Here is an 11,491-nt window from a genome sequence, read left to right as displayed (position 1 = left end):
GGTATTAAAGACCAGAACAGAATCAATCGTCGCTTGCTTTGTTTGCTTCCCCAAATGTCAATTTATAAAGGAATGCCAGATACGCTTTGCAAATCCGCCTGCGTTCTCCTTTAGAAGGTACTGGCATTCCTTTATAATTAGACATTTGGGAAGCAAGCAACGATTGATTCTGTTCTGGCCTAACCCTGCGAAAGGCTATAATTTTAGAGAATTGCGTTTACACATGACAGGACAGTTGAGTACAGGTATTGATTGTTAAAAACCCAAAACTTGCCTGTGTGACGTATGCGTCCAGACAACTGCAAAAACAGTTGTAAAATTATGAATGAAAATTGTAGATTTCTTTTTGTTTTTTGTTCACATATTCTGTTTTTGTTCATGTTCGTTTGTTTTTCATTTTCATTTTCTCACTTATTTTTACAAAAATGTCAAAAATTTGTAAAATGTAGTAAAACAGAGTTGTATTTGAGAACAAACTGTCTGGTGTAAACGTCTAGATAGCTGCCGTAAAATGTCAATTTGTACAACCCTTTTTCGTAACACTTTTTAACTATAAATCCCTTGTTTCTGCTGTTTTATTATCAATTTTGTTGTGATTCTTGGCCGTTATCACTAATTTTATTTGTTTATTTTCTTCGTGATTTAACGCCGTTCATCTCATATGAACAAAGCTTTGTGGTGTTATGCAAAGGCGACAAAATGTCATGTATCATACGCAAGGCAATAAGTGAAAAGGTATAAAAAATTGCAAAATTTGTAAATAAATAACAAATATATCTAAATTCTTCACATTACCTACAATCTTTCCTGACAGATCACACAAGTTGTGAAGAATAACAATGTTTACTACGAACTAGAAACTCCACTGAAACGCGGTCGTAAGCCGGTACTACAGTGGGTTGTTAAAGGCGACAATTCAACCGTGGATGGAGAAAATTCAAAACTATTAAAAGCTGTTACATCTTTAAATTATGACAATGACTTTGTGGAAGATGTACGGCCAATTCTTGGCAATGGAAAAACACCACACCACAAAGTAGAATTCCACCTCAAAGAAGAGCCATATGTGAGGACATTATTAAATCACTCATGGAATGAACTTCCATATCAAAGAAAACAACAACATATGGTTTTCGAATTTAGTTCACCGAATATTGCAAAACCTTTTCATGTGGGTCATTTGCGTTCTACTATCATTGGAAATGTTTTGGCCAATATACATGAAAGTTTGGGTTATGAAGTGACCAAGATGAACTATTTAGGTGATTGGGGTACACAATTTGGTTTGCTGCAAGTCGGTGTACAGTTGTTGGGAGCAACAGATGAACAAATACAAAATGCACCCATTGAAACGTTATATAAAGCTTATGTTAAGGCCAATAAGGAGTCACTGGTGGATCCGTCCATTGCTGACAAGGCACGGGAGTATTTTAGAGAATTGGAATGTGGCCAACAATCACCGGAATTAGTAAAACAATGGCAAAAATATAGAGAATATACAATCAATGAATTGCAAACAGTCTACAAAAGGTTGGGTGTTGCCTTTGATATCTACGATTGGGAATCCTTATATTCACAAAAACATATTCTGGATGTTTTCCATGAATTGGAAACGAACAACCTTCTCTTACCGGAGAAAGATGGGCGCAAAGTAGTTGAGGTTGATAACCGAAGGGTTCCCATTATAAAAAGTGATGGCTCCACTTTGTATTTGTCACGCGACATTGCTGCCCTTTTGGATCGATGGCAACGTTTTAAATTTGAACAAATTTTCTACATTGTGGAAAATGGTCAGACTGATCACTTTAAGGCAGTGTTTCAAACAACATCGAGGCTGAAAGAGGAGATAGACATTTCTAAACTGACGCACGTCAAATTTGGCCGTATCCACGGCATGAGTACACGTAAAGGCCAGGCGGTATTTCTCAAGGAACTTTTGGATGAGGCAAGAGATCGCATGCAGGAGAAACAAGCTCAAAGTCCAAGTAAGTAAAATATAACATTGACTTACAAGTTATGTCATTAAATGTTTCGAGCCTATCAGGAGAAATCAATGACGCATTTAAAAAAATGAATGACCATTAAATTTTTGAGGCAACTGAGGGGAAAATAAATCAGCAGACAAAAAGACACCAAAAGTAGGGGCAAAAACTGAACCGCTATTAGAGATTGCGAAGTCCAAGAAAAAAGTAGAAGGAAGGTTTCTATAAAAATTTTGGCAAAGTGGCATTCTGACAGGTTCGAATATTTTTCCATCGCCGTGCACTTATATTCGGAGACCATAATGGCGCCGCATAGCTTACCACAGACCGACCTATCGCGTTCAACAAGGTTTCTACGGAACTTGAACATCTTGTTCCTGAATTCCACGTACTATTGGCAAACTTGGCAGGAGGGTAGTCTGCTCAATACCCTCAAACAGCTTGGAGTGCTTCAGAGTACCAAAGGCTTTTGAGTTCGGGCACGATGTGGATGGCTACTCCCGATTCAATCAGCTCTTTCAACATTACCAAGGAGATTCCGCCAGGAAGCTTTAGATAATTTACCATTTATGTGCTTCTTAAGACCCTTTACAGAAGCAAAGGTGCTTCTTGAAAGCCTTTCCAGAGAAAAACGTGCTTCGTAAGATCCTTTCCAGAGGAAAGATTGATCCTTTAGACAATTTCCAGAAAAAACGGCGCTCCTTAAAACCCTTTCAAGAGGAAAGTGTGCTCCTTATAACCCTTTTCAGAGAAAAAGGCGCGTCTTAAGACCCTTTCCAGTGGAAAAATTGCTTCTTTTCTTTTCAGAGGAAAAGGTGCTTCTGAAGACCCTTTCCAAAGTAAAGAGTTCTTCTTAAGACCCTTCCCTGAGGAAAGAGTCCTTCTTAAAACCCTTTCCAGGGGAAATGTGCCTCTTAAGACCTTTCCAAAGCAAAGGGTGCTCCTAAAGACCCTTTTCAAAAGAAAGGTGCTTCTGAAGACCCTTTCCAAAGTAAAGGGTTCTTCTTAAGACACTTCCCTGAGGAAAGAGTGCTTCTTAAAACCCTTTCCAGGGGAAATGTGCCTCTTAAGACCTTTCCAAAGCAAAGGGTGCTCCTTAAGACCGTTTCCAGAGGAAAATGTGCTCCTTAAAACCCTTTTCAGAGGAAAAGGTGCTTCTGAAGACCCTTCCCAAAGTAAAGGGTTCTTCTTAAGACCCTTCCCTGAGAAAAGAGTCCTTCTTAAAACCCTTTCCAGGTGAAATGTGCCTCTTAAGACCTTTCCAAAGCAAAGGGTGCTCCTTAAGACCCTTTTCAAAAGAAAGGGTGCTTCGTAAGATCCTTTTCAAAAGAAAGGGTGCTTCGTAAGATCCTTTTCAAAAGAAAGGGTGCTTCGTAAGATCCTTTTCAAAAGAAAGGGTGCTTCGTAAGATCCTTTTCAAAAGAAAGGGTGCTTCGTAAGATCCTTTTCAAAAGAAAGGGTGCTTCGTAAGATCCTTTTCAAAAGAAAGGGTGCTTCGTAAGATCCTTTTCAAAAGAAAGGGTGCTTCGTAAGATCCTTTTCAAAAGAAAGGGTGCTTCGAAAGATCCTTTTCAAAAGAAAGGGTGCTTCGTAAGATCCTTTCCAGAGGAAATATTGATCCTTTAGACAATTTCCTAAACAAAGGGTGTTCTTTAAGACACTTTCCAAAGGAAAGGGTGCTCCTTAAGACCGTTTCCAGAGGAAAAGGTGCTCCTTAAGACCCTTCCCAGAGGAAATGGTGTTCCTTATAACCTTTTCCAAAGGAAAGGGTGCTCCTTAAAACCCTTTCCAGAGGAAATGATGCTCCTTATAAACCTTTCCAAAGGAAAAGGTGGTTCTTTACGACCCTTTCCAAAGGAAGGGGTGCTCCTTAAGACACTTTCCAAAGGAAAGGGTGCTCTTTACGACACTTTCCAAAGGAAAGGGTGCTCTTTACGACACTTTCCAAAGGAAAGGGTGCCCTTTACGACACTTTCCAAAGGAAAGGGTGCTCTTTACGACACTTTCCAAAGGAAAGGGTGCTCTTTACGACATTTTCCAAAGGAAAGGCTACGACACTTTCCAAAGGAAAGGGTGCTCCTTAAGACACTTCCCCGAAAAAAAGTTGCTCCTTTATGATCCTTTCCAGAGTAAAGGGTAATCCTTAAGACCCTTCCCCGAAAAAAGGTTGCTCCTTTATGATCCTTTCCAGAGTAAAGAGTGTTTCTTAGGACATTTTCTAGAGGAAAGGGTGCTCCTTAAGACCCTTCCCTGAAAAGAAGTTGCTCCTTTATGATCCTTTCCAGAGTAAAGGGTGATCCTTAAGACCCTTCCCCGAAAAAAGGTTGCTCCTTTATGATCCTTTCCAGAGGAAAGGGTGCTCCTTAAAACCCTTTCCAGAAGAAAGGGTGCTCCTTAAAACACTTTCCAGAGGAAAGGGTGCTCCTTAAAACCCTTTCCAGAGGAAAGGCTTTCCAGAGGAAAGGGTGCTCCTTAAAACCCTTTCCAGTAAATTGTGCTTCTTTACGAACCTTCCCAAAGGAAGGGGTGCTCCATAAGACACCTTCCAAAGGAAAGGGTGCTCCTTAAGACACTTTCCAAAGGAAAGGTTGCTCTTTACCCTTTTCAAAGGAAAGGGTGCTCTTTACCCTTTTCAAAGGAAAGGGTGCTCTTTACGACCCTTTTCAAAGGAAAGGGTGCTCTTTACGACCCTTTTCAAAGGAAAGGGTGCTCTTTACGACCCTTTTCAAAGGAAAGGGTTCTCTTTACGACCCTTTTCAAAGGAAAGGGTGCCCTTTACGACCCTTTTCAAAGGAAAGGGTGCTCTTTACGACCCTTTTCAAAGGAAAGGGTGCTCTTTACGACCCTTTTCAAAGGAAAGGGTGCTCTTTACGACCCTTTTCAAAGGAAAGGGTGCTCTTTACGACCCTTTTCAAAGGAAAGGGTGCTCTTTACGACCCTTTTCAAAGGAAAAGGTGCTCTTTACGACCCTTTTCAAAGGAAAGGGTGCTCTTTACGACCCTTTTCAAAGGAAAGGGTGCTCTTTACGACCCTTTTCAAAGGAAAGGGTGCTCTTTACGACATTTTTCAAAGGAAAGGGTGCTCTTTACGACCCTTTTCAAAGGAAAGGGTGCTCCTTTATGATCCTTTCCAAAGGAAAGGGTGCTTTTTAAGACCCTTTCTAGAAAGGGTGCTTCTAGGACCCTTTCTAGAAAGGGTGCTTCTAGGACCCTTTCTAGAAAGGGTGCTTCTAGGACCCTGTCCAGAGGAAAGAATTCTTGGTAAGACTCTTTCTAGAGGAAAGGGTGCTCCTTAAGAACCTTTACAGATAAATGGGTGCTTTTTAAGACACTTTCCAGAGGAAAGGGTGCTTTTTAAGACCCTTTCCAGAGGAAAGGGTGCTTTTTAAGACCCTTTCCAGAGGAAAGGGTGCTTTTTAAGACCCTTTCCAGAGGAAAGGGTGCTTTTTAAGACCCTTTCCAGAGGAAAGGGTGCTTTTTAAGACCCTTTCCAGAGGAAAGGGTGCTTTTTAAGACCCTTTCCAGAGGAAAGGGTGCTTTTTTAAGACCCTTTCCAGAGGAAAGGGTGCTTTTTAAGACCCTTTCCAGAGGAAAGGGTGCTTTTTAAGACCCTTTCCAGAGGAAAGGGTGCTTTTGAAGACCCTTTCCAGAGGAAAGGGTGCTTTTTAAGACCCTTTCCAGAGGAAAGGGTGCTTTTTAAGACCCTTTCCAGAGGAAAGGGTGCTTTTTAAGACCCTTTCCAGAGGAATGGGTGCTTTTTAAGACCCTTTCCAGAGGAAAGGGTGCTTTTTAAGACCCTTTCCAGAGGAAAGGGTGCTTTTAAAGACCCTTTCCAGAGGAAAGGGTGCTTTTTAAGACCCTTTCCAGAGGAAAGGGTGCTTTTTAAGACCCTTTCCAGAGGAAAGGGTGCTTTTTAAGACCCTTTCCAGAGGAAAGGGTGCTTTTTAAGACCCTTTCCAGAGGAAAGGGTGCTTTTTAAGACCCTTTCCAGAGGAAAGGGTGCTTTTTAAGACCCTTTCCAGAGGAAAGGGTGCTTTTTAAGACCCTTTCCAGAGGAAAGGGTGCTTTTTAAGACCCTTTCCAGATGAAAGGGTGCTTTTTAAGACCCTTTCCAGATGAAAGGGTGCTTTTTAAGACCCTTTCCAGGGGAAATGTGCCTCTTAAGACCTTTCCAGAGGAAAGGGTGCTTTTTAAGACCCTTTCCAGATGAAAGGGTGCTTTTTAAGACCCTTTCCAGATGAAAGGGTGCTTTTTAAGACCCTTTCCAGGGGAAATGTGCCTCTTAAGACCTTTCCAAAGCAAAGGGTGCTCCTTAAGACCGTTTCCAGAGGAAAAGGTGCTCCTTAAAACCCTTTTCAGAGGAAAAGGTGCTTCTGAAGACCCTTCCCAAAGTAAAGGGTTCTTCTTAAGACCCTTCCCTGAGGAAAGAGTCCTTCTTAAAACCCTTTCCAGGTGAAATGTGCCTCTTAAGACCTTAAGACCCTTTTCAAAAGAAAGGTACTTCTGAAGACCCTTTCCAAAGTAAAGGGTTCTTCTCAAGACACTTCCCTGAGGAAAGAGTGCTTCTTAAAACCCTTTCCAGGGGAAATGTGCCTCTTAAGACCTTTCAAAAGAAAGGGTGCTTCGTAAGATCCTTTTCAAAAGAAAGGGTGCTTCGTAAGATCCTTTTCAAAAGAAAGGGTGCTTCGTAAGATCCTTTTCAAAAGAAAGGGTGCTTCGTAAGATCCTTTTCAAAAGAAAGGGTGCTTCGTAAGATCCTTTTCAAAAGAAAGGGTGCTTCGTAAGATCCTTTTCAAAAGAAAGGGTGCTTCGTAAGATCCTTTTCAAAAGAAAGGGTGCTTCGTAAGATCCTTTCCAGAGGAAATATTGATCCTTTAGACAATTTCCTAAACAAAGGGTGTTCTTTAAGACACTTTCCAAAGGAAAGGGTGCTCCTTAAGACCGTTTCCAGAGGAAAAGGTGCTCCTTAAGACCCTTTCCAGAGGAAATGATGCTCCTTATAAACCTTTCCAAAGGAAAAGGTGGTTCTTTACGACCCTTTCCAAAGGAAGGGGTGCTCCTTAAGACACTTTCCAAAGGAAAGGGTGCTTTTTACGACACTTTCCAAAGGAAAGGGTGCTCTTTACGACACTTTCCAAAGGAAAGGGTGCTCTTTACGACACTTTCCAAAGGAAAGGGTGCTCTTTACGACACTTTCCAAAGGAAAGGGTGCTCTCTACGACATTTTCCAAAGGAAAGGCTGCTCTTTACGACACTTTCCAAAGGAAAGGGTGCTCCTTAAGACACTTCCCCGAAAAAAAGTTGCTCCTTTATGATCCTTTCCAGAGTAAAGGGTAATCCTTAAGACCCTTCCCCGAAAAAAGGTTGCTCCTTTATGATCCTTTCCAGAGTAAAGAGTGTTTCTTAGGACATTTTCTAGAGGAAAGGGTGCTCCTTAAGACCCTTCCCTGAAAAAAAGTTGCTCCTTTATGATCCTTTCCAGAGTAAAGAGTGTTTCTTAGGACATTTTCTAGAGGAAAGGGTGCTCCTTAAGACCCTTCCCTGAAAAAAAGTTGCTCCTTTATGATCCTTTCCAGAGTAAAGGGTGATCCTTAAGACCCGTCCCCGAAAAAAGGTTGCTCCTTTATGATCCTTTCCAGAGGAAAGAGTGCTCCTTAAAACCCTTTCCAGAAGAAAGGGTGCTCCTTAAAACACTTTCCAGAGGAAAGGTTGCTCTTTACCCTTTTCAAAGGAAAGGGTGCTCTTTACGACCCTTTTCAAAGGAAAGGGTGCTCTTTACGACCCTTTTCGAAGGAAAGGGTGCTCTTTACGACCTTTTCAAAGGAAAGGGTGCTCTTTACGACCCTTTTCGAAGGAAAGGGTGCTCTTTACGACCCTTTTCAAAGGAAAGGGTGCTCTTTACGACCTTTTCAAAGGAAAGGGTGCTCTTTACGACCCTTTTCAAAGGAAAGGGTGCTCTTTACGACCCTTTTCGAAGGAAAGGGTGCTCTTTACGACCCTTTTCAAAGGAAAGGGTGCTCTTTACGACCTTTTCAAAGGAAAGGGTGCTCTTTACGACCCTTTTTAAAGGAAAGGGTGCTCTTTACGACCCTTTTCGAAGGAAAGGGTGCTCTTTACGACCCTTTTCGAAGGAAAGGGTGCTCTTTACGACCTTTTCAAAGGAAAGGGTGCTCTTTACGACCCTTTTCAAAGGAAAGGGTGCTCTTTACGACCCTTTTCAAAGGAAAGGGTGCTCTTTACGACCCTTTTCAAAGGAAAGGGTGCTCTTTACGACCCTTTTCAAAGGAAAGGGTGCTCTTTACGACCCTTTTCAAAGGAAAGGGTGCTCTTTACGACCCTTTTCAAAGGAAAGGGTGTTCTTTACGACCCTTTTCAAAGGAAAGGGTGCTCTTTACGACCCTTTTCAAAGGTGCTCTTTACGACCCTTTTCAAAGGAAAGGGTGCTCTTTACGACCCTTTTCAAAGGAAAGGGTGCTCTTTACGACCCTTTTCAAAGGAAAGGGTGCTCTTTACGACCCTTTTCAAAGGAAAGGGTGCTCTTTACGACCCTTTTCAAAGGAAAGGGTGCTCTTTACGACCCTTTTCAAAGGAAAGGGTGCTCTTTACGACCCTTTTCAAAGGAAAGGGTGCTCTTTACGACCCTTTTCAAAGGAAAGGGTGCTCTTTACGACCCTTTTCAAAGGAAAGGGTGCTCCTTACGACCCTTTCCAAAGGAAAGGGTGCTCTTTACGACCCTTTTCGAAGGAAAGGGTGCTCTTTACGACCTTTTCAAAGGAAAGGGTGCTCTTTACGACCCTTTTCAAAGGAAAGGGTGCTCTTTACGACCCTTTTCAAAGGAAAGGGTGCTCTTTACGACCCTTTTCAAAGGAAAGGGTGCTCTTTACGACCCTTTTCAAAGGAAAGGGTGCTCTTTACGACCCTTTTCAAAGGAAAGGGTGCTCTTTACGACCCTTTTCAAAGGAAAGGGTGTTCTTTACGACCCTTTTCAAAGGAAAGGGTGCTCTTTACGACCCTTTTCAAAGGTGCTCTTTACGACCCTTTTCAAAGGAAAGGGTGCTCTTTACGACCCTTTTCAAAGGAAAGGGTGCTCTTTACGACCCTTTTCAAAGGAAAGGGTGCTCTTTACGACCCTTTTCAAAGGAAAGGGTGCTCTTTACGACCCTTTTCAAAGGAAAGGGTGCTCTTTACGACCCTTTTCAAAGGAAAGGGTGCTCTTTACGACCCTTTTCAAAGGAAAGGGTGCTCCTTACGACCCTTTCCAAAGGAAAGGGTGCTCTTTACGACCCTTTTCAAAGGAAAGGGTGCTCTTTACGACCCTTTTCGAAGGAAAGGGTGCTCTTTACGACCCTTTTTAAAGGAAAGGGTGCTCTTTACGACCCTTTTCAAAGGAAAGGGTGCTCTTTACGACCCTTTTCAAAGGAAAGGGTGCTCTTTACGACCCTTCCCCGAGAAAAAGGTTGCTCCTTTATGATCCTTTCCAAAGGAAAGGGTGCTTTTTAAGACCCTTTCTAGAAAGGGTGCTTCTAGGACCCTGTCTAGAGGAAAGAATTCTTCGTAAAACTCTTTCTAGAGGAAAGGGTGCTCCTTAAGACCCTTTACAGATAAATGGGTGCTTTTTAAGACCCTTTACAGATAAATGGGTGCTTTTTAAGACCCTTTACAGATAAATGGGTGCTTTTTAAGACCCTTTCCAGAGGAAAGGGTGCTTTTTAAGACCCTTTCCAGAGGAAAGGGTGCTTTTTAAGACCCTTTCCAGAGGAAAGGGTGCTTTTTAAGACCCTTTCCAGAGGAAAGGGTGCTTTTTAAGACCCTTTCCAGAGGAAAGGGTGCTTTTTAAGACCCTTTCCAGAGGAAAGGGTGCTTTTTAAGACCCTTTCCAGAGGAAAGGGTGCTTTTTAAGACCCTTTCCAGAGGAAAGGGTGCTTTTTAAGACCCTTTCCAGAGGAAAGGGTGCTTTTTAAGACCCTTTCCAGAGGAAAGGGTGCTTTTTAAGACCCTTTCCAGAGGAAAGGGTGCTTTTTAAGACCCTTTCCAGAGGAAAGGGTGCTTTTTAAGACCCTTTCCAGAGGAAAGGGTGCTCCTTAAATGATTTCCCAAAGAAACAAGTGCTTCTTAAGACCCTTTCCAAAGGAAAGGGTGCTCCTTAAATGATATCCCAAAGAAACAAGTGCTTCTTAAGACCGTTTCCAGAGGAAAAGGTGCTACTTAAGACCCTTTCCAGAAGCAAAGGTGCGTCTTAACACTCTTTCCAGAGGAAATGTTGCTCCTTAAGATATTTCCCAAAGAAAAAAGTGCTTCTTAAGAGCTTTTCCAGAGGAAAAGGTGCTACATGCTACCCTTTCCAGAGGAAAAGGTGCTTCTTAACACCCTTTCCAGAGAAAATAACCTTTTCCAAAGGAAAATAACCTTCGTAAGACCCTTTCCAGAGGAAAGAATTCTTCATAAGACCCTTTCCAGAGGAAAAGGTGCTTCTTGAGACGCGTTTCCAGAGAGTGCTCCTTAAGACCCTTTCCAGAGAGAAGGGTGCCCCTAAAGGACCCTGCCCCTTGCGGAGGAAATCGTTTTTTGATATCAGAAATTTGGGAGATAGCTAGAGCAATCAAGACCATCGCAAAGTCATTAGAATATCCGTCATTAAATGCGGTCCCCGTCTGGATATTATTCTCAGTTGTGTCAAAATGAGAGTTGGTTTGGATGGCTGATGGCTTGATTGATTTCAGGCCAATTTCCACAATGATTTGTTCTTTTCTTTTAGAGTTTAATAAATACTTTTTATCCTCTTTTCCTAGCTACGAAAGTTGATGTGGATTCCAATGAAGTTGCTGATATTCTGGGTGTTTCAGCTGTGATTATAAACGATTTGAAACAAAGGCGCCAAAGAGATTATGACTTTAACTGGGATAAGGCTTTACAGATGAATGGCGATACTGGTGTTAAGCTGCAGTATACCCATTGTCGTTTGTACAGCTTGTTGGAACAAAATCAAAATATCGATCTATGTAACGTAGACTTCCAATCCATTTATTTACAAGAACCTGAAGCCTTAGATGTCCTCACTGAAATTGCCAAATATCCACAAATTCTTTGGCAAGCCAAAGAGCATTTAGAAGCCTGCATTTTAGTCAACTATTTATTTGGATTAAGGTAGATATTAAAAAAATGTTTTTGGTTAAAAGTCTCATGTTTCATATTTTCCAGCAATACCACAAGTCGTGCCTTAAAAAGGTTGCCCATAAAATCCGAAACAGATGTGAAAAAGCAACAACACAGATTGTTGCTATTCAAAACTGCCAAGGGAATATTGAAGCAAGGCATGGAAATTTTGGGTTTGAAACCCTTAAACCAAATGTAGTTTATTTTATTTATATTTGTTAATAACAACAAAACACATTTAACAAAAGCAAAACAATTAACGTTTCTTCCATGTGTATTTGCGGCGAGCACCTTCTTGGCCAAACTTCTTACGTTCACGTCTGCGATAATCACGTGTCAAGAGACCGGCTAAAAGCA

The 11,491-nt window shown here is 41.8% G+C and overlaps 2 protein-coding genes across 2 annotated transcripts in view; one reads left to right on the top strand and one right to left on the bottom strand.

Moving 5' to 3' along the window:
* The first annotated feature begins 549 nt into the window (after positions 1 to 549).
* Positions 550 to 11,387, top strand: ArgRS-m (arginyl-tRNA synthetase, mitochondrial). The gene is made up of 4 exons (XM_073971638.1): positions 550 to 735; positions 815 to 1,985; positions 10,771 to 11,125; positions 11,180 to 11,387. Exons 1-4 carry the CDS (start codon positions 700 to 702, stop codon positions 11,331 to 11,333), a joined length of 1,716 nt encoding a protein of 571 aa, XP_073827739.1. The 5' UTR covers positions 550 to 699; the 3' UTR covers positions 11,334 to 11,387.
* Positions 11,298 to 11,491, bottom strand: part of mRpS9 (mitochondrial ribosomal protein S9) — a 118,194-nt gene continuing 118,000 nt past the window's right edge. The window contains exon 8 of the mRNA XM_073971639.1: positions 11,298 to 11,482. Within this exon, the coding sequence (XP_073827740.1) occupies positions 11,391 to 11,482 (92 nt within the window). The 3' untranslated portion in view covers positions 11,298 to 11,390. The remainder of the gene's footprint in view (positions 11,483 to 11,491) is intronic.

The sequence above is a fragment of the Musca autumnalis genome, unplaced genomic scaffold (genome assembly GCF_047663935.1).
Source record: "Musca autumnalis isolate F117 unplaced genomic scaffold, ASM4766393v1 scaffold_1, whole genome shotgun sequence".
In the NCBI taxonomy this organism is placed as follows: domain Eukaryota; kingdom Metazoa; phylum Arthropoda; class Insecta; order Diptera; family Muscidae; genus Musca; species Musca autumnalis.
The sequence above is the reverse complement of the archived record's forward strand: the minus strand, read 5'-3'. Positions and strand labels throughout refer to the sequence as shown.